This window comes from Mesoplodon densirostris, chromosome 14 (genome assembly GCF_025265405.1).
Source record: "Mesoplodon densirostris isolate mMesDen1 chromosome 14, mMesDen1 primary haplotype, whole genome shotgun sequence".
In the NCBI taxonomy this organism is placed as follows: Eukaryota; Metazoa; Chordata; class Mammalia; order Artiodactyla; family Ziphiidae; genus Mesoplodon; species Mesoplodon densirostris.
In genome coordinates, this window is record NC_082674.1 from 15,508,616 (window position 1) to 15,534,875 (window position 26,260).

Consider the following 26,260-nt stretch of genomic DNA (forward strand, 5'->3'; position numbering starts at 1 on the left):
TGACAAGTACCGTTTATTAGCTACATGAATGGGCCCAGCCATAGGTTGAGCGCCGTCCCATGGACCAGCAGAGATGAGCACAGTCACAGCCCTTTCTCCACCCGGGAGTCGTGTCCAGTCATACACTCCGGCCGAAAGTCTCTGTATGGAACACACCACACAAGTTCCCTTCGTTGGGCAGGGCGTCTCTCCGAATCACAGACGGTCCCCTCTCGGAGCGGCCAACAGAGCAGCTGGAACGCTGTCAAATTAAATAAGCAACCACAGGAGTTCCCAGGAGCCAGGGCTGGGGGTCTCTGGTCCCAGCAAAGGTGTCTGAGAGGCAGGCCTTGGCTCCAGGCCTCCATGGGGCACATGGCCTCGGATCAAACTGGACTGGGGCTGACACAGCTTCATCACCATTTAGGAGACTGTCCTTTGAACTTGGCAACACGGAAATTTACATCAGGCCTTGTATAACCTTGAATGAACCTACCAATCTCCAGAATAATTTCAGCAAGACAAAAAACAAAAAAACAAACAAACCAGAGGGACTCTGGCCCCAGAATCCCTCCCCAAGAGAAAGATGAAGGCACAGAGCTTTTAGCCAAGTTTCCCAATATCGTTGGCGTTTAGCGAAAAGGCTGGTCACGGCCACAAGACCAGCACAGAAAGAAGCAAAGGCAGTAGAGTTCACGTGGCTACTTTATATTAAAGTTTATTACATTTGGAAAATCTACTGTACAGGGAAAAACCCATTGGATTAAGCAGAGTTTTGCCAAAAGCAAAAGACTATCAACTCTTTGGAACATTCCTGATTCCAGCCCAGAGTCGGGCCACAGGAGCTAATCAAAGTGAACCTGGTCCTTCGTGGGGCAGCTCAGTGGCAGGTAGGGCCAAGACCCCTCTCGTCACCTTCCAGGAGAAAGTGTGCCCCAGAGATGGCATCCAAGGAAGGGCTTGGTCCTCTCTCCTCGATCCCCAAGCCTGAGGCTCCAGGATTCAATTCTCACACAGGCTCCCCAGCATCCCAGCCACTTGGGCCATGGCCCTGGCCCCGAGTTCATGGACACAGGCATGACTGCTCAAAGAGGTGACCACCCACGGCAGCCGGGATGGGCCAGCCCACCATCAGGGCCACCCAACAGACATTCCATACCCTGTTGCACACGTGAGCGACAAACTCAAGAGAAAACACAGAACTAAGCCTATGTGTTGGCTTCTGGATTTGGTTCTCCTAGTCCCAAAAAAAAAAAAAAAAAAAGTCTTCTTAACCCTGATGCTGTCTCCTGATCATAGATTAGGGAAGCAGGATGGGGGTAACCAAATCAATTTACTTAACTTACCTCTGAAGTAACAAAGTCTACTGGGCTATAAACAAAGAAACTAGAGGAAACATGTGCAAAAACAAATTGACATCTAACTTAGACCTCTCCACAAAACAAAGTGAATTCCGACAGAGCCCTGACCTCCGGTCCCCACCACTCAGCGGGACACACCCCCAGCCAGGCCCGCTGGTCTCTACCAGTAAGTGCTACAGACGTGTCAGCCCTCAGCCACAGCATCTTCCAGCCATCCGGGTCCCAAGCAGCGGGGTCCCCTTCTCTCCAGAGTTGGGCCTGGGGACGGGCTGCTCCGGTTTGGAGAAACTGAATCAGCGTGGTGGGCTGCCAGGTGCCGGCTGTGATGGAAAGGTCGGTCATATGCGAGAAAGCCCTTGTGCCCAAGTCTCCAGGCAGAAGTCAGAGAAGCGGAGACAAGCCCTCTCCCGGGCACGCCCAGGACTCGGCGGGGAGGGAGCCGCCGGCGGGGCTGGGTGCGCCAGGAAGGAGGCATGGTGGAGGAGCGCAGGGTCTGCAGTTCTTCACAGAAAAGGCAAGTGGGGGCCTAGCGAGTGGCAGGGGGAGGGGAGGGGCACCCCCCCATCAGGCGTAGAACTCCTCCTGTTTGCTGGGCTTCTGGTAGGCCCCGCCGTTGGCTTGTTTCGGCTCCTCCAAGGAGTAGCTCCCCTCGTCTTTCTTCTTCATCCGGTACAGCATGAAACCCACCAGGCACACAGCAAAGATGAGTCCCACGAGGCCTCCGGCAATGACCCCTGGGCGGGCGGGAAGGACAGAGGCCAGGTGAGCTCAGCTGCGCCTTGGGCTGAGTGGCGGCCCCGCCAGGGCTGAAGACAGCCCCCCGCCCCCAGAGCAGCAGTCTGTCCCCCATCCTACGCATCGGAGAGAAAACTCACCTCCCAGTACCTCCTTCCTGTCCAGGAAGCCCTGCGAGGCCCCCGTGTCCCCGGGATCCCCTGGGGGCCCATTCCGCTGGTCAGGTTCCACCGTGGCCCCGGCTGAGTTCTCCACGGACACGTCAAAGGTGAAGTCCTAGGGGAGGGCAGGTGTGGGGTCAGGTTTGGGCGACCACAGCGAAGGCTGCGTCCAGGTCCGCTCCCAGCTTCCCTGGTCACCTCTGCCATCGGCTCAGACACACCCCAACCCAGGCCCCTCTCGCCACATCGCACTGGGCCCTGCTGGACTGTGGCCAAGGTACCCCAACAAGTGATAGAAAGCCCACGTTTTTATGTGAAAATAAATAGGCTCATTTTAGTGTAAAGTGTAACGTGACCACGATGCTATAAGATGAAAAGTAAGACCTGGTAGAACTTTTACACTCGCCGCAGAGGCGTGCGTTTTAGGACGCCCTCTCTTCGGGGATCCTGAAGGGCTCTTTTGCACTGGTCTCCTACTTAGTCTATCCCGCCCTGGGCTCAGCCCTGGGGGCGGGGTGGAGGATGGGACCTCGGGACCCTGCCTTCACTGTGGGGATTACGACGTGCTCACAGGGCGTAGGGGGTTGGCTGTGCCGGGTGTCCAGGCCAGTGTCCCCCACCCAATGCACTGTGCCCCACCAGGCACTAAGGGCCACCCTACCCACTGGCCACCCGGCGTCCCAGGAAATGCAGAGGACGACAGCGGGCCGACACCCACCTGCTCGCCAGAGCCCTCTCCTTCTGGGAGCTGGGTGGGGGCTTCATCCTCAGCAGCCTTCTCGGTGGCAGCAGAACCTCCATCCTCCACGCTGGGAGCCTGAGGCTCGAGCTGACCGTGACCTGTGGGAGCGGAGGTCTCATGGTGGTCAGGCTGCATGTCCCTGTGGGGATGGGAGGTGGCCGGCCCCTGGGCCGTGGTGGCTCTGGCTGTTGACGCCCGCTGGGTGGTTGGGTGCAGCGTGGTCCCACTGGGTGGGTGGGTGGCCTCCTTCTCCTGGGTGGTGAGGCTAGGTTCCAGCTCTGCTAGGAGCACCAGCCCTCCCTCCTCAGGCTGCTCTGCAGTCGGCAGGATGGAGGTGGAGGTGACGGTGGTATCCGGGCGGCTGGGCTTTGGAGCCGTGGGCGTGGCCGTCAGGAGCCCCTTGTCCTTCCAGGTGGAGGGGGTCTGCTGTGACAAGGTGATATCTGGCAGAGCGCCTGCAGGGCCAGAAGCACAGCGTGTGGGGTGAGGGAGGCCCCTGAACATCAAGACCCGCCAAGCTCAGGCCATGAGGAAGGCCTGGCTGAGGACCCGAGGCTTTGATTTCCAGGCCAGCACAGCAAACCCTTTCTTCCGTGAGAAGCTCTGTTTCCTGGGGCAGAGCTAGCTAAGGCGAAACTCAACTTTGGAAAATGAACCAGCAAAGCTGCCCTTTTCTGCTGCACGTGCCTGGGGACAGCTTGGTCTCTGGAGCCATCTGGGAAGGGATCTTTCCTGCGGCCGCTGAAGCCCGCTTCCTGGGTGGGGGCATCCTTAGGGGCCTGAACGCCATATCCCCGTACACACACCTCTCTGGCCCCCTCCCTGATCCACCTGCCCTCTCCCCAGCCTCCCAAGTACAGAGGTCTGTGTCTTACGTCCTAGCTCCTGGGCCCCTGCCTAGGCCACTTTCCCCAGGGATGACCGTAGCCCTCCCTCTTCTGAGGTCTAGTTCAAGAGCACCTCCTCAGAGAGCCTCCCTGACCACCTCTAAGCTCAAGGATTTCATTCCCCCAGGGAAAGGGGAAATAGGGAAGATAAAGGAACATTTATACTCCAGTAGGCTCTGCGCAGCCTAATAGCTCCCAACAGCCTTATGAAGTCAAGATGTTATTCCCATTGTACAGATGAGGAAATAGAGGCTCGGAGAAGTCAAATCACCTTCCAAAGATTGCCCAGTGAGTTAAAAATAAGAACACGAGCCCAAGTCTGTCTGCAGCAGGCAGCCCCCAGGACCTCATGGAATCCACATCCTTCCCACCTCAACCCACACGTTTTCTCCTTGCAGCACGGTCCCCATTCTCTTCCCTAGCATCACCCTTCTGGCCCAGCTAGGAGGGCTGTCTGACCACCACCCCCAGCCCACGGCCTGCTGCCGTCTTGGGGTGGAGCCCTCATGCCCACTTACCTGCGCCCGAGCCAGAGAAGTTGTCAGAGTCATCTCCAGAGCCATCCTGATCTTCGGGGGGCACATTTATAGCCACAGTTTGCTGGAAAATAATCAGAAAAGGATATGAGTGGAGGTTTGGCTGGGGCCCTGCTATTCTGGGGTCCCCATCCTAGGTAGCTGGGTAAATCATGCACCCCCCTGCTCCCAAAACACACACACCACTACACACAGCACAGGAAGGAAGCCCTCGTGTGTGGCTCTGGAACCCTCGGTTCCCCGCCAACACACACACACCCCCTAGAAGCTCAGTCTGCTCAGGGCGTCCCAGGCCTCTCAGAGGAGCAGACAGACAACACCATTGGTGGGAACAGAGACTGTGGCCCCCCTGGGACCAAAGCCCACCCTACACTGAGAATCAGGTCCCGGGGGCCACTGACCAGGGAGCTTCAGGGTCCAAGAGTGGGGCTTTCAAGGGCCCCCTGGAACAACATCACAACCACCTGGCTCCAGGGAGGCCGCCTCCAGGCATGCTGAGCACCAGGGTGCGGACACCGAGGGCCCCATGGCAGGGAGGGGCAGGGATGAGCGCAGGGTGAGTTGTCTGTGCCGAGGCGGGCCTGGCCACAGTGCTCCTTCCCACACTCAGCCTGTTTTCTCATCCACTGGAAAAACTGGGTCCAGACCCACTTGGGGAAGGAAGGACAGGACATCCATCAGCCTGGGGATAGATGAGGCTGATCTAGAAGGGACCCTGCACTAAGGAGGCAAATGGTCTGTGAGCCTGGGATGGGCCCTGTGTGCCAGGAGCCGCCCCAGGAATGCTGCCTGCCTGGCCGAGCCTAAGAGGCTGCAGGTGCCGGAGTGCAAACATATACCCAGGCCCTGAAGCAGGGGCTGTGCCAGCAGGGCCAGGGAGTGGGACCAGGCGGAGGCAGGACACACCACACACAGCCAAGCTGGTCTGCGCGGAAACCCGGTGGCCGGGGGAACCACCCCCACCCCTGACACTGGCTCCAGGACAGCAGATGGGGAAGGGAGGACCCAGCAGCCAGGTGGCAGGAAGAGTAGCCGTAGGTATCCTGCTCAGCAACAAGACTTTGACCCAAATGACCGTGTGCTGCAGTCCCAATGTCAAGGGCCAGAACAAAGAACGAATGAAGAAGCAGAACAGCCTAGTTCAGAGTACATGGGCTCTGCAAGCCCCCCTGACCTCTTCCACTTCCTAGCTGAATGGCCCTGAGGACATCATGAAACCTCCTACGACCTCAGTCTTCCCATCTGTAAAATGGGGACGGCAGTAATATCTACATCCCAGGACTGTTGCAGAAGTTTAATGAGGTTATTATGCATGAAAAGAACCTAACAGAGCCTGGTTCACAGTAAGGGTCCTACCAACAGTGGTGGCTGCTCTAAGTTGGGGAAGCAAGAGCCACTCAGCCTGGGGAACAGGATTCTGGGGCCTGTCTAGGAAGAGGGGGGGTGGAGGTTGGTAGGGTTTCAGGAGAAGAGGGGCAGAAGGGAGCCAGTTCACGGGCAGCTCTGTGCAGGCTTGTCACAGGGCAGGCCCTGCCCAAGGCTGGGCTCCAGGGAATGGGCCTCCTCAGCCCAAGAGGCCTCGCCAGGTCCTAGCCACGGGCCACGGGGCCTCCCTCTTGAGTGGGGCAGGGAGGGAGAGGCAAGACCTTTGGCCTCCCGAGGCAGAGCTGGATCAGGGGGAGGCTCCATCCCAGGGCCCAGGTCAGGGGGAAGCTTCAGAAACGTGTAGAAACCGTGAGGCTCGAAATACCACTGAGCTTCCTTTGAAAGTACAAAACCCACACTGTACCTCCTCCCCTCTCCGCCGGCCCCCCGCCCGCCAAGAGAAACGTTTTGGCCGCAGCAGGGCCTGTATGAGCTGCCACGGCCCATCCACAATGCACAGTCACAGTCCCTGGCCTCCACCTGCACCTCAGGCCACATCCTGTCTGTACTGTCCCCAGGTGGCACTTCAAACACCTGTCCTGCCTCCACGGAGCTTCGGTCGAGGCTGACCCTCGCCTCCCCAAAGCTCACCCCCTCCAGTAACAAAGAACACTGTCCCCCGGGGAAGGCGCAGAGTGGGTACCCACACCCTAACATACCCGCGCCCCAGGCCCACGGCAGATGCTCCCAACAGGGCAGCTTGAGGGGGACAAACATTCAGGGGACACGCCCCACCCACACACACCAAGACCCCCTTTCACTTCGCCCAATACCCTTGCAGCTCTGGAGGAGAACCTAGGCGGCAGTGCTCCAATTCCCAGCCTTGGGCAGAAAGCTGGACCTGGAGCAGGGGGCCAGGGCCGCAGCCATACCAGCCTCGGGCGTACACTGTGAAGCAGAAGCCAGGGTCCCCGGGCCCAGGCCCTGTTTCACAGGTGGGGGCACTGAGGCCTGCAGAGAACACAATGCACCAGGACCCCATCCACCTTGGAGGCACCGTCCAAGATGCAGGCAAAACCGGGGAGGCCCGGCCTCTCACCTACACAGAGAGGCCCCAAAAGGTTAGCAGTTTCCCAGGAGAAGGGCTTCTCTCAGAACTAGGTAAGACTTTGGATATGCCCAGTCCCTAAAACAATTTGTCCCCTCATCTTATCGAGATCTTGTTTATACAACAAGCTCTTAAGCAAACACTTTCTCCCCTGAAACCAGCTCCCAGGCCTCAGGGCAGCCTCTCCCCTTTGGGGCTGGGTCTCCACCAAGGGGATAGGCTGTAGTGATCTCCCAGACCTCCAGCTTGAACCTCCAGTGACAGCCTCAGCTCTCTGGGGAGGAAGTTAGCAGAAACTGCTGAGGCTGAACTCGGATCACCAGGTGCCAGCTGACTCTGGAGTTTGGGGTGAGACTTCCGGTTTCACCAGCAGGCCTGCTGTGCTAAGAGCCTGTGGTCAGCTGCCTCCAAGGCCCCACATGGGGCTCTCCTCGGCACGGCTTCTGACACTGTTCTGAGACCACATTGGCCACAACTCGGGGATGCCAGGGGTGGGTTGGCCCAGTTTGGAACCCACTTCAAACAGCCTGGGAAGACAAAGGCGAGCCAGCTGTACCTTTAATGGGGCCCTTTAACCTCTGTAAGGCCCAGGAAAATCAGTTTTTTGTACAACAAATCAAAAGCCATATGAGGAGGTCTAGATGTCCACACCTTGGGTCTGCTCAGGGCAAAGGCCAATTTGGTCCTTCCTACACACAGCAGAGACCCTGGAAGCCCAGGGCCTGAAAGGCCAAAGCCAAATTGTCCCAAATTGTTTTAGGGACTGGGCATATCCAAAGTCTTACCTAGTCCCGAGAGAAGCCCTTCTCCTGGGAAACTGCTAACCTGTTGGGGCCTCTCTGTGTAGGCGAGAGCCTGGGCCTCCCCGGTTTTGCTGGCATCTTTCGCTCAGGTTGGGGGGCAGACGCGTGGAGGCTGGGGGACAAGGAACACGAGAGGAACGGCCAGCCCATCTCATCTCAGCCACACTGGTCTCCGGGCCACACCTGAGGTGGCGTGAGGAGGACACCCCGAGAGAGGACCTGGGCTCAGGGGTCTGGCGGAGCAGGAAAGGGAGTGTGAGCAGAGGGAGGCCTTCTCTGACACTGGAAGCATTTTCCATCCCTTTCCTACCATTATCCTTTTATTTGAGGCAGGCAGGGCTGAGATCAGCATCTCCCAGAGATAAGGGTGAGGGTCTTGCCAAGGGTCACCGGGCAGTGAAGTATCTGCAGACTTGCAGGCAGTGTTTGCTCCCTTCACCTGCCATTTCTCTCCCTCCCCTGCCCCGAAGGACCACCTTCCCTGATGGTCCAGCTGTTTTAAGGGAAACTTGCCTAAATCTCCTCAATGCACCGCAGGCCCCAGGAGCCATGGGATGAGCATGTCATCCTCACCAAGTAAGAGTTCCTGGACTTCCCTGGTGGCGCAGTGGTTAAGAACCCGCCTGCCGATGCAGGGGACACGGGTTCGAGCCCTGGTCCGGGAAGATCCCATATGCCGTGGAGCAACTAAGCCCGTGCGCCACAACTACTGAGTCTGTGCTCTAGAGCCCACGAGCCACAACTACCGAAGCCCGTGCGCCTAGAGCCCGTGCTCTACAACGAGAAGCCACCCACGCACCACAACGAAGGGTAGCCCCCACTCAGCACAACTCGAGAAAGGCCCACACACGGCAACGAAGACCCAATGAAGCCCAAAATAAATAAATAAAATAAATAAATTTTTTTAAAAGGCAAGCCATTAAAAAAAAAAAAGTTCCTGACCCCTGCCAGCAGCTGAGACCAAGATGCCAGCCCAGCTTCAGAGGTGGAGACAGGAGGGCATGGACAAGCACGGTCAGGGCTACCAGGGGGCTAAGGGTCTCCATCACCAGGTTGTCAGCCATTCCCAAGAGCATGTCAGTAGTCTGCGGGCAGAGGGCTGGCAGAGGAAGCTTCAAGAAGGCAGCCTCAAGCCCACTCCTGCCATCTCTCACCCCACACTGGCCATAGGAGGGCCACCTCCATCTGAGCAGACCTCTGTCCAGGCTGGCCCAGGGGGCCTGGGGCTGTGTTGCAGCATCCCTCCAAGACACCTTGGGCATGAGCATGAAAGTTCCTTGGGAGGGTCACAAGTCAGGATACCAAGTGGGCATCTCAGAGATGTTCAGGTGAGGGGCTTCTAACTCCAGGCTGACTGAAGAGGTTGCCTGTCTGACCCCTGACCCCAGCACCCCATCAACCCGCAGCCATCAGATCCAAAGACCTGTGGTTTCCAACCCACACCCTGAATCACTGATGTGTTACCAGCTGCTTGATCTAAGTGATGGATAAACACAAATCCTTTCAAAAGCATTACTGAAGGGACTTCCCTGGTGGCGAAGTGGTTAACAGTCCGCGCTTCCAATGCAGGGGGCCTGGGTTCGATCTCTGGTCAGGGAACTAGATCCCACATGCATGTTGCAACTAACAGTTCACATGCCACAACTAAGGAGACCACCTGACACAACTAAGAAGACCTGGCACAACGAAATAAATAAATTTTTTAAAAAAAGCATTACTGAGGTCACATGCCGAAAGTACAATATCATGCAAGGTCCTTTGATAGTAAAGAGGGTCTTCAACTTCAAAACTCAGGGGACCATCATCCAGGGGTTTTGGGGAGAAGAGAGGGTAAGAAATGGTCTCGTCTTGGCCTTGGTGAGCTCCCAGGTATAGCCCCCACTCCAGGACGCTTCTGGAAGGGGGAGCTGCACAGGATGGGGAGCTGCACAGAGGGCCACCCCACTGGGGACGCTAGGGCCGGCAGATGAAGCCTCCAGCCAGACCCCGGAGAGGTTAGAACAACGTTCGGCCCTGAATCACAGCTTCGGCAACGCTGGGGCCTCACTGGTGTGGCGGCCTCCGCAGCAAAGTGGGAAAGGGAGGTTTAGGTATCTGTTGGTTGGAAGGCTTGGGTGTGGCGATAGAAGCCCTGGCTGCCGTGGTGGGAGCTCAGTCACTGAACCCACAAGGATAAACAGCTGCCCCTTGTCACAGTGCCCAGGTCAAAGCCTTTCCCAAGCAGCCAGCCTTGGTGCCCGTGCTGGGGCTGAAGACAGCAGGTGGAGGGTAGGGGCCCAACTTGTTCCATGAGCCCAAAGGCAGGCGGGCCACACAATCACACCAGGATAAACACCCCTCGTTCCCATCCCACCAAAATCCCACCCAACAGCAGGCATCCTCGAGAGGCTGAAATGAGATTCATGGTTTTTTGAAATCTTTTTTACCCGCCTCGGTTTCCTGGCCAGATCTACGGATCTAAGGGAAAAGAGCTGATTCCCCCAACCCCACACAACTCTTGGGGGCTGAGGTGTCTGGGCTACAGGACTTCAGCCTTTGCCCCTGACCTGTGTATCAAGATGCCAAACTGGCCAGGGTGACATTCACACCATCACCTGCCTCCAGGCCAGGGGCACGCTTCTTTGGGGTCCCTAAGCATCACCAGAAGACTGCTGGAGATGAAGTCTTCCAAGCTCCATCCCTGAGGCTGATTCAGTGGATTTGGGGCAAAGGCCTTGGACACTGCACATTGCAAGCTCCAGCTCCTGTAGGTGGCCTGCAGACTGCACGTGAAGAACGACAGTCTGGACAGGGGACCGCCTCACCCAGAGTGGCCTGGGGGCTGGGGGAGGCAAGACCCCCTCCCCAGCCCCATTCAGGTCCAGTGTTCAAAGAAGAGGTACCAAGTAGCCCCGAAAACAAGTCCTAGGGACAAAGTGATCCGAGAAAGTTCTAGAACATTCTCTCTACATTTCTGATACATCCATTCTCTATAGTCAGTACACTGTGGTGCCTGCCCAGTCTGAGGAAGAGGCCTCGCCGCAGAGCTGGGAGAACCCCTCAATTCCCAGTAGTGCTAGAAACAGGAAACAAAGAAAAGCAACACTCGACTGTCCTGAAGCTGAGCTGAGCCTCCATCCTGCCTGCCCGGGACTGAGCAGGACCTCCTCGATTCTCCGGGCAACTCTCAGCCCGTCAGCTGGCCTGATGCAGTGACCAGGCTGAAACCAACAGGAGCCGCGCAGAGCCGCTGATGCCCTCTCTGGGGTGGGGGTGAGGCCAAGGAGCAGAGAGGGGATGGGGAGCTGCAGAGCCTCGGGGCCGTCGGCCCGGGGTACCTGCCTGCCTAGGGGTGGCGGGGGAAGAGAATGTTACAAATACCCAGCCCCCTCCCGTGGCCCACCAAACGCCCTGGTGCCCGGCAGCAGTGGGGTTTGTGACTCTTGCTTACCCTCATCGGGGGGATCATTTGTACTCCCTCCCTCAGGCCTTGCTAACATGGCCTAAGCACGGACCTGAGGGGCCAAGCGGGCCAAAGCATCTTGGATCAAGGGTCTCCGGGAGGAGGGTGGGAGGGAGGGAGACGCAAGAGGGAAGGGATGTGGGAACAGATGTATATGTATGACTGACTCACTTTGTTATAAAGCAGAAACTAATAATTAAAAAAAAAAAAAAAAAAGGGTCTCCAGGAAAGAACCAGAGCTAAGGATGCCGGGGGAAGAGAGCCCTGACCAGGGGTGGCCACCCCAGGCGGAGGTCCTGCTCTACTGTTCCCTTGCTGGGGGACCTGCTTCCCGCCTGGACAATACAAGGGGCTTGGCTGAAGAGCCCTGAACCCTCTCAGGGTTCTGACAGGCTAGGCTGGGCCCTGCGGCCCCAATTCCTTACCAGTGAGGCCAGAGTGGCGTGGTGGGGGGTGATACACCGGCCACGGACGGCCATGGCGGGGTGGGAGGGAGGGCAGGACCGCAGCCCAGGGCCCAGGAAGACGCTGGGCTCCCCCCGGCCCAGGAGGTCACGGTGGTGACGGAGAAATCACCTCCTCTCTGAATGCTGCTTTCCTCACTTGGGAGCTGCCAGGGAGGCCTGCCGAGGCCACCGAGGAGGCCCGGATCTCCCGGCTTTGGCCTCAAGACCCTGAAATCTTCCCCCAACCCCGCTCTACTTCCAGGAGGGAGGGGCCCCACCGGTGCCTCGGGGCATCATCAGCATTTCCTGGCCTGACAGGCATGGTGATTTATCAGCTCACCAAGAACTAAGTCAGGCTGGGACCTGCAGAGGGGTGATGGGTACAGCTCAAGGCGGGAGGGGCCCGGGAGCAGACAGGCAGGGGAGAGGGGGCTTCTGGCCTCACCCTGAGAACGAGCATCGGTGAGGGCACCCGCAGGGCCCCCTGAGGAGGAAGACCTTTCAGGGGACCTCCTGGGCATGCACCTTTCCCCCCCATACACACACACCACCCCACCTCAGCTGTTCCCACCCGGCCCCTAGGAGACAGACTTCACCGCTCTGGGGGATTCCGGGACAGGGCCGGGGTGCAGGGCGCCATCCACACTTGGCTTAAAGACCCTTTGCAGTAGCATTTCCCAGGGCACTGCACGTCAGGGCTTTCACAAGGGAAACCCAAGGTCAAGGTCCTAGAGCCTTTCTTCCTTGGAGTAGCCCAGGGGTCAGGCTTGTGTTGAAGGAGGGGGGATCCTGGCAGCCAGCTCCAGCCCTGATGCCCAAGCCAGGTCAGAGCTGCTACCAGCACCCCCGGACCCACCCCTCCGGAGAGCTGGCGCCTGCCTCACTGCCCGCGGGCCGAGGCTCGTCTTAGAACAGGCCCAGCTGAGGGCTGGGTGTGAGGCCAGGAGCTGGAAGACCAGTTCCTCTGCTTTTCCCCACCTGCCAGAACCTGGGCCGGGCAGGGTAGGATTCCACTTGGGCGTTCAGCAAGGCCGCCTGGCCCGGCCCAGCCAGCCTCTGTGCCCAGCACTGTCCTGGGAGCCAGACAAGGGCTGGCCAGGTTAGAGTGACTAGACCTGGTACTGGAAAACCTGGGCTCTATTTCCAACTTACTGGATGACCTTGAAGAGACCTTGCCTCAGGCTGCCTTTCTGCATGACAGGGGCTTGGCCAAGAGGTTGCAATGGGGGTCCAAGTCCCAAGTCTGTGGGTGGCGACTCAAGGCCCGCCCTGGAGGGGCAGCCAACCACCAACATGGCACTCAGCAGGGGGAGGACCCGCAATGGCAGGTGGGGGGAGGGGTACTTGATCACAGTGACTCGGAGTCACCGCTCTCTGCTTCCCAAGGGCATGATGGCCTAGGCAGGATGCTGGAGATGCTGGAGATGTCCCACATCAGTAACTCTGGAGATGGCAACTGTCAACCCACGGGGACAGAACGAGCGGCCAAAGCCCCCCGAGCCTCTCCCCCCTCCCCCAGCCCTGGCTGTCCCAACGAGACAGCTAAGGCCAGAAGCTCATGGCAGGACCCCCCAGTCGGACCCCATGAGGGCCCCTGGAGCTGCTCTCTAGCTGATTAATCCCCAAACTCCGCCTGGCTTGGGGGCCTGACACCCAAGGGGGCATATGGGCTTCTAGAGACATCCTCCCCCTGATCTGGCTAAATAAAGTGTCTTCAAGTTTCAAGGAGGCAGAAACTTGCAGCTTTTGACACACCTGCAGTCGCTGGTCAGGGCACCAGCTGTGTGTGTGTGGTGGAGGGGGGGAGAACTTTATCCTCCAAATCTCCCCAGCAGTGTCCGTGCAGTTAGAGTATCCCTTTTAAGATGAAAATGCCTCTGGGAGGGCTAAGGGGAGCTAGTCACTCACACTAGAGCAGAAACTAGCTCTATGGGGGAAGGGTAGTTTTGGAACTGGGGCACTGGGGATGGGTAGGGGCTTTGGAAGATGGGAAAGGATTGCAAAAAGGAGGCTGAAAGATGCCAAGAGCAAGTTTTTTAACCTGTGTCAGAATGTGGCTGCCAGCCAACCCCATACCCAAGAACGAACGACGAAATTCCCTTTGCTCCTGCTTAAGCCACAGGTGTACACGGCTTCTCCTCCCACGTCCAGAAGAATAATAGGCTAGTCTGGGAACCTGCCTCTGGGATAAAGTACGATTCAGACCAAGTAGGCACTGAGGCTGCTGGAGCCCAGACAAAGAAAAAAGTCAGAGTGTCCTTGAAGGGGTCCAGTGGCCGAGCAGAGCTGGTACTTTCCGGCCTGAGTGATGGGAGGCAGGATTTCCTGTGAAGGCCAGATCTCAATAGGCTGGGCCTGTTCCCCAGATTACTGGTGGGACCCCCGCCAATAAGAAGCAAAGCAGCCTGGGCCCCTTCACTGTCAGGCTGCCCTCCTCTAGTGGCTTCCTGGAGGCTAGAAGGTTCGCATAGCTTCAAATGCCCGGCACTGAGTTCCCAGGCCCTGGCAGCCTCTGCACACAGTAGGTGCTAAGGCAGTTAAAAGGAGGACTGTGGATGCAGCCCCAGTCTTATGAACTCAGAGAAACCCCAGAAAGGGGAGGAAGCCCTAACACCTGCCCAGGACTCAGGACAGTCATGGGGCGGAAGGAAGAACCCAAGGATCTGACCTGGGCTTGGGGGTGGGGGTGGGGGGTCACCTGAAAAATAGAAATATCGGAATTAGGTCTTGGGGGGAAAAATAGTAATCACGGCTAGTATGTCTTGAGTACTACGTGCTAGGCGCTAATCTAGGCACTTTACCTGAATGAATTCATTTACACCTCATGATAACCTTAGATTCTAGTACCAAACCCATCTTACAGATGAGAAAATTGAGGCAAAGGAGACGAGTCATCTGTCCCAGGGCACACAGCCACTGAAGTGCTTAGAGAGGGGGTCTGGGGCCAGGCAGTCTTGCTCCAGGCGTGCAGTCAGCCACCCCATCACACGGAGGACTGCGGGCTCTCTGACCCTCAGGGAGAAAACAGCCATCATTTCCACTGGAGGCGGCACAGGAGAAAGCGCAGAAGGAAGGAGGACCCAGGGGTGGGGCCCTCCCCCTCCCCCCTGCAGCCTAGCCCCGCTCCCAATCCAGGGCACCCCTCAGTCTGCAGTTCTGGGCACAGGCCATGGGTCCCCCACAGCCAGGGGGGTCTGCTCAGCTGGCCTGAGACCCCCACCAGGTACCCAGGCATCTGGCTTCACCGGGCCTCTTCCCACTGCTTACCAACCTAGCCCACACCTCCTCGGGGCAGGAGCCGGCCCCTGGCAAAGGCTCAGGCAGAGGCGAGCAAAGTCTGGCCTGACAGGGAAGGCTCATATTTCTGAGAAGGGGCAAAAGCCGTGTTTGTAGGTCCTGCTACATCAGCACCCTGGGGTAAGACCAGCTGGCCATTTACACTGAGTGCCGACTACACAGGTCAGGCCGGACTGTGCCCCTCCCCCCAGTCACAGCCACAGGGGGCTCTCCCCAGGGGACTCCCTAAGCAGTGTCAGCCCCAAAGCTCCCCCAGACTTGCTCCTCTGAGCCCAGACAAGGAAGAGGCTCCCAATCACACCACACAGGTTATTTCACAGGATCTTTTCAAAAGCCCTCCGAAGCAGGACTTAAAAAATCCCATTCTACGTGTAAAGAAACTGAAGCTTCGAGGCAGGTGACGAAACCTGCCCAGGATGCTCCGGGGAGGAAGCGGTGGAGCCTGGTAATGATGTGGGCTGGCCAGACTCCACGTCCTGTGCTCTTCCGGCCTCTGCACAGCACCTCTCTCTGCGCCAGCCCCAGGTGGGACTAACCAAGGCAGACTGACCAGCCAGTTCTGGGTCCCACCTCGCCTGCCCAGGCCCAAGGTTTCAGGACCCCAGACGGGGCCCCAAATCCACTCCACAGGCAGGCAGACTCAGACATTCAGGCTCAGGCTGCCGCCACTACCCTGGGAGGAGAGCTGGACCAGGGCGTCCACTGGACGCCCAGCCCCTAGATGAGGCTCTGGAAGGATGATCTTGTTCCACAGAGGGGTGGAAGGGAGAGGGGGTCAGGCTGGGGGCTTTCTGCTATTCACACAATTCCCAGAACCCAGGTGGCCTCAGCCACTCCTTCAGAGTTACCATGAAGACCTCAGGGCCGACTTCCTGGCCTGAGCCCTCCCGGGACTTCACAACAACCAGGCCTGCCCCAGGGAAACTCTGCACCTATGCTCACCCTCCGACCCCTGTCCCCTGCTCCCCAGTGCCTGTGGGGGGCAGGGAGGAGAGGCAGGGGCAGCACCTGAGGATCTCAGCTCAGCCCCAGCAGGCCTGTTCTCCCAGCCCGGCAGGCCCTGGCCAGCCTGGAGGTCGTGCTGCCCAGGCCCTCGGCATCCTGGAGGAGTGTGGTCACCAGCGACAGCAGTATGGCCCCCAGCAGTTTTCTCCGGGAGAAGCTGGAGTGACCGCAGCCTTTACTATAGTCTCAGAGGTTCCTGAAACACCCTGCGAGCCCAAACCTGACCCCATGTCCATCCGGGACACTCCCCAGAGATGGGACTCCAAGGCCCCAGACAGTGTTGTGGGCAGCAGGGGTGTTGAGAAGCTACTGGAAAGAAGAGCCGATGCACTCTGTGCCCCTGCCACGGGACTGACACAGTCAAGTCCCCAAACAGGTCAGACGCGGCCAGGGCATCAGCCGTGACATGGGAACAGCAGTGCGGGTCCTCAGGTCCTCCTGAGGCCTCCCGGGGCCCAGCACGTGCTAGGAGCTGGGGTGGACAAGCCACCTCGGCCCTCCAGAAGTTCCCCCCCACCTCCCCACGCCCCACCCACCCTGGGCCAGGCCCCAGAACCCCGTCTCCTAAGCCTGCTGGAGGCAGAAGGCACCCAACAAGGGCCAGCGTGGCCACAGGAAGCGTCAGGTAGCCCAAGCGGGAAAGGTTGTGAATTCAACGTCCCGTGGTGGGACAAGTCTCTGCACTGCTCCAGAGACGAAGGGAGCCCAAGAGGGGTCCCAGAGCAGGACTGGCAGTCTCCGCCACTCCCGCTGCCTCCATCGGGGGGCCCCCTGTCCTAACACAGAAAATGCCCTGCCTTATGGCCTGAGCTCCTGATGTGAGGGGCTCGGGGATGAACCCTTTCTCAGGCTGAAAGACCTTTGGTTGTCACTGCCCCCCTGGCCTGTCTGCACAGACCGACTCTGCTGTCTGGTCTGGTCCCAGTAATGGCCACCCTCTCTTACATGCAACCCCGGGCCAGGCGTGGACCCTTCCCCACCTGCTCAGGGCTGTGCGCACGGCAGGCAGCCAGGCTCTGGGCTTTAGATCTGGTCAAGCCAGGTAGGCTTCCCAACAACCCACGCTTGCAGCAGAACTCTCCTGAGGCAGCAGGAGCAGAGGCAGGCCCCACCCAGACGCCACCAGCCCTGTGACACAGCCACAAGACGTCACCAACATCCAAATGCGTGACCTCACCTCCGCCTCTCAGCTGCACTCCCATTTCACACGTGGACTCACTGAGCCCAAGAGAGGCCCGTGCCCAGAGTCACTCAGCGGCAAAAAGGGTGGGGCTGGAAGCCAGGCCCCCGAGCCCTAGTCTTGCCTCACACACGGTGGGCTCAGGGACAAGCTGGTTGGATGAGTCTCAGGGGAGGATCTGTGGGCCTGGCACCATGATTCAGCCGATGAGTGGAGCAATAAGCACGCCTGCCTGCCCCACTGCCACAACCTGCCCGCCGCGGCTTCCGTTCCTGCGGATGAGCGGACCTGGGGCGGGTGCCAGGAGGCCTGGGCGTGTGCAGAGAACATCACCCGGCCCTCACCCCCAGCCTGACCTTGCCCAGGGGCCTCCATCCACCTCTGGTTCCCACACTGAGCCCTAAGTCCACCTCTTCCAAGAGCAGCCTGCCGTGACTTCCACCCCACAGGTGAGCCCTCAGGCAGGCAGTGCCCCCTCGAGTCCCCAGAGGAATAATGTTGGGGGATTCTGAGCCCCCGCTAGGTCCCCCCAGTGCCACCTTCACCCTCCCCAGGACAAGGTCTCTTTGCAGCCACATGGCTGTTAGAGCTGAAGCAGGTAAGAGGGGCCCCCTGAGTGCACAGGGGAACTGAGATGCAGAGGGGCGCGGACCTGCCCAAGTCATACCATGGAGGATTAAACTGAGACTAGGCAGGACAGGGGTCCTGGCCACCCTTGTCAGTAGGAGTAACTTCCGCAGACTTTTCTAAAGCCTGGGATAGAGGAAGAGCTGCAGTTAAAAAGGGAGGGAGGGGGGCCTCCCTGGTGGCACAGTGGTTGAGAGTCCGCCTGCCGATGCAGGGGACGCGGGTTCGTGCCCCGGTCCGGGAGGATACCACGTGCCGCGGGGCGGCTAGGCCCTTGAGCCATGGCCGCTGAGCCTGCGCGTCCGGAGCCTGTGCTCCGCAACGGGAGAGGCCACAACAGTGAGAGGCCCGCGTACCAGGGAAAAAAAAAAAAAAAAAAAGGGAGGGAGAGAGGAAGACAGCTTCCTGGTTTCTGAGGAGGAAGTGGCAGACAGGTGGTGACCAGGTTTCCCAAAATCTCAGACTGCAGCCTAACCTGTGGGGAAGCCCAGTGGGGAAATCGACGGGCCAAGCAAAGCCCAGCCATAGCTGCAACCCATGCAGCGTGCGCACGCACACACGGCCTCTCGTGGGGATGCAACCCTCACGTGAGTCACTGGGCAGAGGAGTTTCTTCCCAGGGCTGAAGGCCAGAGGAAGAGCAGCCTCTCCATATAATTAGGCAGCACCACAGAGCCATAAACGTGGGAGAGAGCCCCTCAAGCCTACCCCCTCCTGACCCGACAGCCCCGAGCCCCACGACTGCCCAGTGCCTCCACAGCCTTGAGGCCCTGCCAGACCCCCTGGCTCCCCAAACCCACAACGGCATGACAGGCAGCAGGACCCTTTCCAGAAAAAGCTTAGACCACCCTGGCCCGTGCCACCCCTCCTCTGCACCGCTCCCCCGCAGGGTACCAAGCCCCAGGGAGCGGACCAGGTGCCCCTGCCTTGGACCTGGAAATGCAGGGGACTTTCTAGTGCTTGACTCCCCACCCAATGTCAGCATCTCAAGGACAGGCAGAGGTGGTAACACCACACAGACAAAGCTAGCCCTTCTGGGGGGCAGTGGAGGGGGCTCCGCACATCCACCTGGAGCTGGAAGTTGCACAGTTGCTGAAGTGACCCCGAGCGCAGGGTCGTGCCTCCGTGGGTGAGGGGATGCCCACACGCCTGCCCTCTCTCCACACCGCCAGGGCGCTCATGGCCACTCAGAGGTTCCAGAACGCACGCCCAACCTCTGCCGGAACAGCTGAGAGGGAAATGACACCGCACTGAATCTGTTCCAGGGTGCAGGATCCTGGCGCCAAAAGCCCTCTTTCCACAGACTCCGTTAATCCCCTTCCCTCTCTCTAGACACACTTACGCAGGCCCTCAAGGGGCGGCATTCAACCCAAGACTCCAAAATTCGTTGTTGAAAAGAAGGAGGAAATCAGGAAATCGTTTGTTCTGTAAAAATCCCAGGGTTCCAGCACTAGAAATCATTTAATGACAATTCCTCATGTGGCCACTCTAGCAGCGGCGGCGGGACCTGGCACTGAAGGGCCGGGAGGTGAGCCCAGCACAGGAGCCACGAGTCCTGGGTTCTGGTCGCCCCACAGGGGCCACGGTGCCCGGCTTCGGGGCTTAAAAAAAGATCTACTAATTCCACAAGTGTCTCCCCAGGGGCCATGAGGAAAGTCAGTGCAGGCTGGTTGTTGCCCTGGGGACAAGCACAAGGGCAAACCTTGCTGGTTTCAGCCAGTCTCCTGTGTTGGGCTTGTGGGGGAGACTTGCCAGTTCTTCAATTTCTTCACGCCATACACATATGCACACACATATGTACAAATCCTGGTTCTCCCACGTCGGCCCTTTGTAGGGGCTCACCTCTGCAGGCCTCATCCACAAAATGGGGACAGTGACATACATGGTAAAGGTTTGGGGTAGATATGAAATAGGGCTGCAGGAGAAGCATCGAGCACCCAATAGCAGGCACTCAATTAAAGGTGATCCTAATTCTATCGACAGCTAACTTTCCTCTGGCGTTTTCATTACCAAACACTTTCACACCTTCATTATGAAATGAATACGCAAATGCCAGAACGAGGACAAGAACAGGTATGATGCTCTCATTACACAGGACATCAAGACTTGGCTGTGTGGGCTTCCCTGGTGGCGCAGTGGTTGAGAGTCTGCCTGCCGATGCAGGGGACACGGGTTCGTGCCCCGGTCCAGGAAGATCCCACATGCCGCGGAGCAGCTGGGCCCGTGAGCCATGGCCGCTGAGCCTGCGTGTCCGGAGCCTGTGCTCCGCAACGGGAGAGGCCACAACAGTGAGAGGCCCGCGTACCACAAAAAAAAAAAAAAAAAGACTTGGCTGTGAAGTGACTCACCTGAGACTACGTGGTAAATGAGTGGCAGAGCAGAGACCCAGTACCGGGGGTCTACCTCATCCAAAGCTGTTTCTGGCCAGCCAAACAGTACGGGTGCACTGCCACCCGAATAAAACACAGTGTGAAAAATAGAGACAGGGCCCAAGCTAAGAAAGAGGGCCCTTCGCAGTGGTTGAGAATCCGCCTGCCAATGCAGGGGACACGGGTTCGAGCCCTGGTCCGGGAAGATCCCACACGCCGCGGAGCAACTAAGCCCGTGTGCCACAACTACTGAGCCTGCGTTCTAAAGCCCATGAGCCACAACTACTGAGCCCACATGCCACAACTACTGAAGCCTGCGTGCCTAGAGCCCGTGTTCCGCAACAAGACAAGCCACTGCAATGAGAAGCCCGCGCACCGCAACGAAGAGTAGCCCCCGCTCGCCGCAACTAGAGAAAGCCTGCACGCAGCAATGAAGACCCAACGCAGCCAAAAATAAATTAATTAAATAAATAAATTTTTAAAAAAAAGGAATGAGGGCCCTTGCCGACCAAGATTTAGACGGAGTTAGCCTTACTGGGTCCAGGCTACCCATGACTGGCAAGTCATTTACAACTTCAGCCAGGTGGAAGAACTTGGAATATGGGGTCATCATCAGGTGCTTACTCTAGAGATCACTGACATCTGTTCCCCCAGGGAGCCCATAAGCACCTCCCTTGACAGCTTCTTTGTTATTCTAGGTACTATCAGGACACCACAGAGGTCATTGCTCACAGGTGAGACCCTTACTCAGCGCTGAAAACAAGTCTTAGAAATAATTCTAACAAATCTGACTAGTTTCTTAGTATTGCTGGAGAAAAGTGCCAGTTAGAACTGAACTGAAAAGCCGCTTGCTATACTTAGGCCCACAAATGTCACTTTTGGCTGCTATCAGACAGGGATGGAAGAGGAAAAAGAGCAAACCAGAATTCCAAGTGCACCAACAGAAAGGCACCAGGCCCAGGGGCAAAGTGCTCTTCAGAGCTCAATAAACCCGGGAGACAAACGCCATAACCTAACATGGTGACAGCTATGAGGACCCTGGCATCCAGAGATTAAACTATGCTTAGTACTCTTTTGTTAATAAAGGAAGGGAAATAAATATTTCAGAGTCCCGCCCAAAGTAAGAATATTTTTGAGGGTAATAAGGATTCTTAGCTTCCTGAAAAAATCTGGACACCAAGGATACCTCATTTTCAAGTGACTTCAGAATCCAAAATTCTGCGGCAATAAAAAAGATTCCTCTATAAACTACTCCAAAATTCAAGCTTTTCATTAATTCTTTCCAGGCTCCTCTCCCTCCCTTTCTTATCCCTCTCCCCACGAATCTGGGTTAATGAGGTTTTATTGAAACCCACTATGAGCCACAGGTAGAGACTTAAACCAGCCCCACCCTCCCTGTGGAGCTCAAGCCAGGAGTGACATCACCTCCAGAAGGCTCTGAGCCCAGGCGGAGGAAGTTAATGCCTCCCCCAGCCCCACCCACTCCGCCAGGCCGTCGGGAAATGTCTCTACTAGCCCCCATAATTAAGGCAAAAAGGGATTTTCTGCCTTTCAAGAAAGAGAAGAGAGAAAGAGAGGAAACAGCAAATAACTTTCCAGAACAAGCAATTTTTCTTGCATGGCAGAAACAAAAGACCATGGGAATCTCACACACACACAACCACGCGGAAACCTTTTTAGACAAACCTGTTCTCGTCTCTTGGGAGTGGTTTTGAGCAACCTCCTGCCCTAGCAGCCTTCCCTTGTCCAAAGTAAGGCGCCCAGGATCATACCCTACCTCACTGATCCCCAGGGGATTCTGACCTGCTTCCCACTGGGGCCAAAGTGAACCCTGGGAGAAGCCAGATCTCTGCAACCAGTGGACACCTTCTCCTATTTCAGCAAATCTCACTGCCTTATTTCTTTTAGTAAGAGGGTAGAAGAGGGCTCTGGGAAGGTACTTTGTGCCCCCACTTTGAACCAAATATGGACAGCCACTATAAAAGGGAGAGGACAGGGCTGGGAAAGAGAAAACAAACTAAACTTAATAAACAAACAATCAAACAAACAAAAACCTAAGTTCTGAGCCGGTGTCTGACCCCAAAGCTTAGTGCTTTCAGGCTCAGCTCAAACACCCCCTCCAGGAAGCCCTCCCACCACTGCAGCTCTAATGAGCCTCCCTCCCTTCCTCGTTTCCCCCTTGAAACTCAACTGCCCTGCCTTTCCATAATGTATCACATTTTCTAGGGTGGAAAAAAAAAATGCAGCATCTGCTCCTTCCCAGCACACAGAAAAAGTCCGGGAAACGTGGCCCACAGAGAATTTCTAATCCCATCTGCCTCCCCGTGTTAAAAGGTGCTCTGGGATCCCCACTCAGGAATGCCAGCTTCACCTAAGGCAAGCAAAGGAACCACCACCAGCACTCCTGATTCTGGCTGGAAATAGGTGGAGTACTGCTGAGGCCCCATCTTGTGCCTGGAGAGAGGGGGGCAGCCAGGAAAGGCCAGGTGGGCCAGGGAGGTAAGCCAAGCACCTACACCCTCTTCTCCAGAGTATTAACTGTTGGTTCAAGGTGCAGTCTGAATCCCACAGAAGCCATGCTCTTCAAGAGTGAAGGAGAAGCCAGATGCCAACTTCTTGGACCTAAAAGCCAGGCGTGCTATGGAGACCCAGCTCAGAAATCCTGTCCCTCCCCCTGGCTCCCCCAGATAGGGCACCCCACATGAACACTCCAACTCATCAGCAATTCAAGCGGCATTAGGGACCCTTTCCTGGACTCCAAACTGTTTCCAAACATAAGAGTCACCTGGGAAGCAAGGAGGGCACTTCACAGATCAGCCTGAAAAGCACCTCACCTGAGCCAGACCCTGCAAAATACCGCAAGGCTCTCAATAACTGGGAGTTACTATTAATTATGGAGGGACCCGCTTTCAGAGGGTTGGCGTTGCTGAGGGACTTGTCCAGATAATACATTGTAAGTGGAGGACCGGAGTACCCACTCCCGGCAGCCGCTCCTTCCTCTCCCACGTGCCTCCTTTTGCCAGAGCTAGGGAAGTCGAGCCGTCCAGATGTGGTGGCCAGAGACAGCCACTTCCGGCACGGGAAGAGCCCCTCGGTCCGCACCTCCCCTCTCCATCCTGGGGGATGGCCGACCCGGCCCGCGGGGAGGACCCCGGGACTCTAGCAATGGGTGTGGGGACTGGGGTCGGGGGGTGGACATGACCACCCGGCGGCCAGGGCTGACACCTGGCGGCAGCCCAGGTCCCAGCCCATATTAGGGACGGCGCTGCGGGGCGGTTCCCAGGAAAGGGTTACAGGGGCCGAGAACAAAGCGCCCCCTTTGGGGAAGGCGGGCCAGCGGACTGCGGCTGAGGCGGGAGATCACTTTCTGGGAACCCTCGGGATGCTCTTTGTCGGCCAGGTCCCTCTTCAGAGGGGACTCACCCCTCGCCAAAGGTGGATGCTGGAGTCCTACCCAAAGGCCGCCCCCCCAGCCTCGGGCTCCACATTTGTCCCCCTTTTCCTCCAGCTCCACTGGGCGGGCCAAGGGACCCGCCTTCCCTCGGCGCGGCTCCAGCACAAAGCCAGGCCGGGGGAGGGGAAGAGCCATTCGCGGGTCCACTCTTGGGGAAGCAGCCCGCGCGCCGCGGCTGTGCCCAGCGCCGGCTCGCGTCCCTCCCCGGGCAGCACAACTTCAGCAGCCCAGAAGTTGGGTTCTTGCGGGTCTCTAGCATTCCGGGACCAACTTCCCGGAACCTCCCTCTACCAGCTCGGCCCGGCTCCTCTCGGGCAGCCAACGGACAGCCGAAGACCCCGCCTCCGCCCGCCCGCCCCAGTCCCCCTCGCAGCCCTGGCTGGGGCTCCTTAGCGAACACGCCCGCCTGCTCCCGCGCCGACACCGCTGCGCCCAAACTTGCCTCCGCCCGAGAGGCCAGGAGCCGGGGCTCGGCGAGTCTGGTTTGAATTAGGGTCCGCGGACGGGGCGTAGTTGCCGCGATCACCGCATCCTCCCGGGTCACAGGCGGGGGAGCCGGTGCCGCGGCGCCCGGGGTGACCGGGTGGGAGCCGGCGACCCCAGGCGCTGCCGCAGGCTGGAGGGCTCCTTCGCCCGTGGAACCGTTTTACCTAATTGAGCGCGGAGCCCCGGCGCAGGTTCCGCTCCGCTGGGCGCCGCGGGCCCCGGGTCCCCGCCCCGAACGGCGGAACTCGTGCGGCGCCCCCCGACGGCGGAGGTAATTGGGGCAGGAGCCCTGATTTCGGGGCTCCGGGTACCGGGGCCCGCCGGGCTAGCGCGGGAAGAAGGGAAGTCCCCGCTTCCCCTCCCCCTCCACGTGCAGCCGCCGACATCGGCGGCTCTGCCAACCCCGGCTTCCCGCCGCCTCACAGCCCGGCCCCGGGCCACACTTACCGGGAGGGCCGGCTGCAGGCGCAGCGCCAGCGCGCAGAGCCAGAGCCAGAGCGCCGGGCGCCTCATGCTGCCCGGACCGGCGGCTGGAGCGCGGCGAGCTGCGCGGGTCAGGGCTGCGCTGCGCTACCCGGACTGCACGGGGCTCCGGGTCGGCTCCGCGGGTTGCGCTGCGCGCAGCTCCTTCGAGCGATGTCCAGCCCGCGGCTGGCTGTCCTAGGCGAGGGCTGCGGGGTCCGCCGGCTGCAATCCGCTTTCTACGGCTGGATTCCTCCCCGCTCAGCTCGGCTCCCGCCTGCACCTCTCCCGCCGAGCTCCGCCTTATAATAAAGCCGCAGGCCCGTAGCCGTTGCAAAAACTAGCCCCCCACCCCCAGCTCTCCAGGTCCTGGGGCCAGCCCCAGTCCCCACCCCCTAGGACCCCGCCCCCTGAGTGGCCCGGCCCCTCAGGGTCGCCCCGCCCCCGGCCCGCGGTGCGTGGGCAGAGCCTCGCCTACCTCCGGAGCCACCTTCCCAGCTGGCCGTGGTTCCGGCGTTGCATCTCAGCTGGGTGGTGGGGGCCGAGCGCACTCCTTTGCGCCCCGGCCCAGGGTATTGAGGCTCTGCCCGGGAGCGTGGCGGGAGGGGCGGCAGTTGGTTGTCGACTGTGGGCGACGGTCTGCAGCGCCCTCTGGGAGTGGACACCGAGCGCCCTCCAGGTGCGTGGGACCCCCAGATCCGGGCAGGAACACTTCGAGGCTGTGCGGGGCCCCGAGGTGATGGGGCCTTAAACGGATGGACCCTTCCCTGGCTGCGGATGGGGCTGTCAGCGCCCCCCCTCCGTCCCCCCAGCACAGGTTCCCACATGCGCTCGCCTTCTGCCAGTATTGGGAACGCGGGGCCTTACTTTAAACAGCTGGACACGCTCAGGAGGGGCTGTTAAAAAATAAAAAAATTTAAGAATCTCCGGTCACCTCCGCCTGCTGAGGCGGGGTGGGGAATTAAGAAAGGACTTTCCAGTGTCTCTGTAGAAAACAGTGCCCTCTCCCTTCATTCTCCGAGCTAAAAGGAAAAATAAACGGCTTTGTGTCCAGGTGGTCTCCGGCCTGCAGGTCTGAGAAGCACCACTGAGGTTTCTGCTCCTTCGTGGTTCCCGGAGAGGCCCCAGACCTCAGTCTTCCCATCACCAATCTGGAACCTCGGTGCAAAAAGACTATGGAAGACCTGCGGGTGTAGTGCAAAAGGCCCCGAAAGAAAAGGGGGGGAGAATTCCCTGGCGGTCCAGTGGTTAAGACTCCATGCTTCCACTGCAGGGAAAGAAAAGGGGAAGAACCAGCGGAGCCCTGCCGGGAATCTGGTAGGCGGGAGAGAAGGTGCCAAACGACCTTGGACCTGGAGACCAAAGATGGCGTCTTCCCCAGCCGCCCTCCCCAGGCAGAGGACAAGGCCCGCCCGGTTGGCCGGAACTAGGAACCAAAAAGCCTCCTGAGGCGTCTTGGCCTCTTGGGCAGTGTCCCGTGTTTGTCTTTAAACGGATTAAACGTTCCTGGGTCCTGGGTTTTGCAAGTAGGGACAGTTGGCTCTGGGCCCCTGGATTCTTCTCCACCCACCCTGCAGGTTTGCGGTGAGCTAAGCCACCTCCTGCGTCCCCATCTTAGCCGCTCCTCCATCAGGCCACTAAACAGTGATGCCCCACCCCCACCCCCACCCAGCACTCAGCCCTGGTTTTGCCTCTGCTCCTGTATACTTGTTTGACCTCAGGCAGCTCTCCCTTCCGGGGTCTCAGTGTCCCCGGATCTGTCTATGAGGGACGACAAATCCTCATCCGGGTTCTTGAGGCCTGATGCAGGGTCTCT

General features: G+C 58.6%; 1 protein-coding gene across 1 annotated transcript; it reads right to left on the minus strand.

Moving 5' to 3' along the window:
- On the minus strand, positions 1–24,793 carry SDC1 (syndecan 1). Its single transcript, XM_060117667.1, has 5 exons — positions 24,430–24,793; positions 4,384–4,465; positions 2,955–3,433; positions 2,216–2,351; positions 1–2,074 (listed from the first exon to the last, which is right to left on the minus strand). Exons 1-5 carry the CDS (start codon positions 24,493–24,495, stop codon positions 1,905–1,907), a joined length of 933 nt encoding a protein of 310 aa, XP_059973650.1. The 5' UTR covers positions 24,496–24,793; the 3' UTR covers positions 1–1,904.
- Between the last annotated feature and the right edge of the window lie 1,467 nt (positions 24,794–26,260).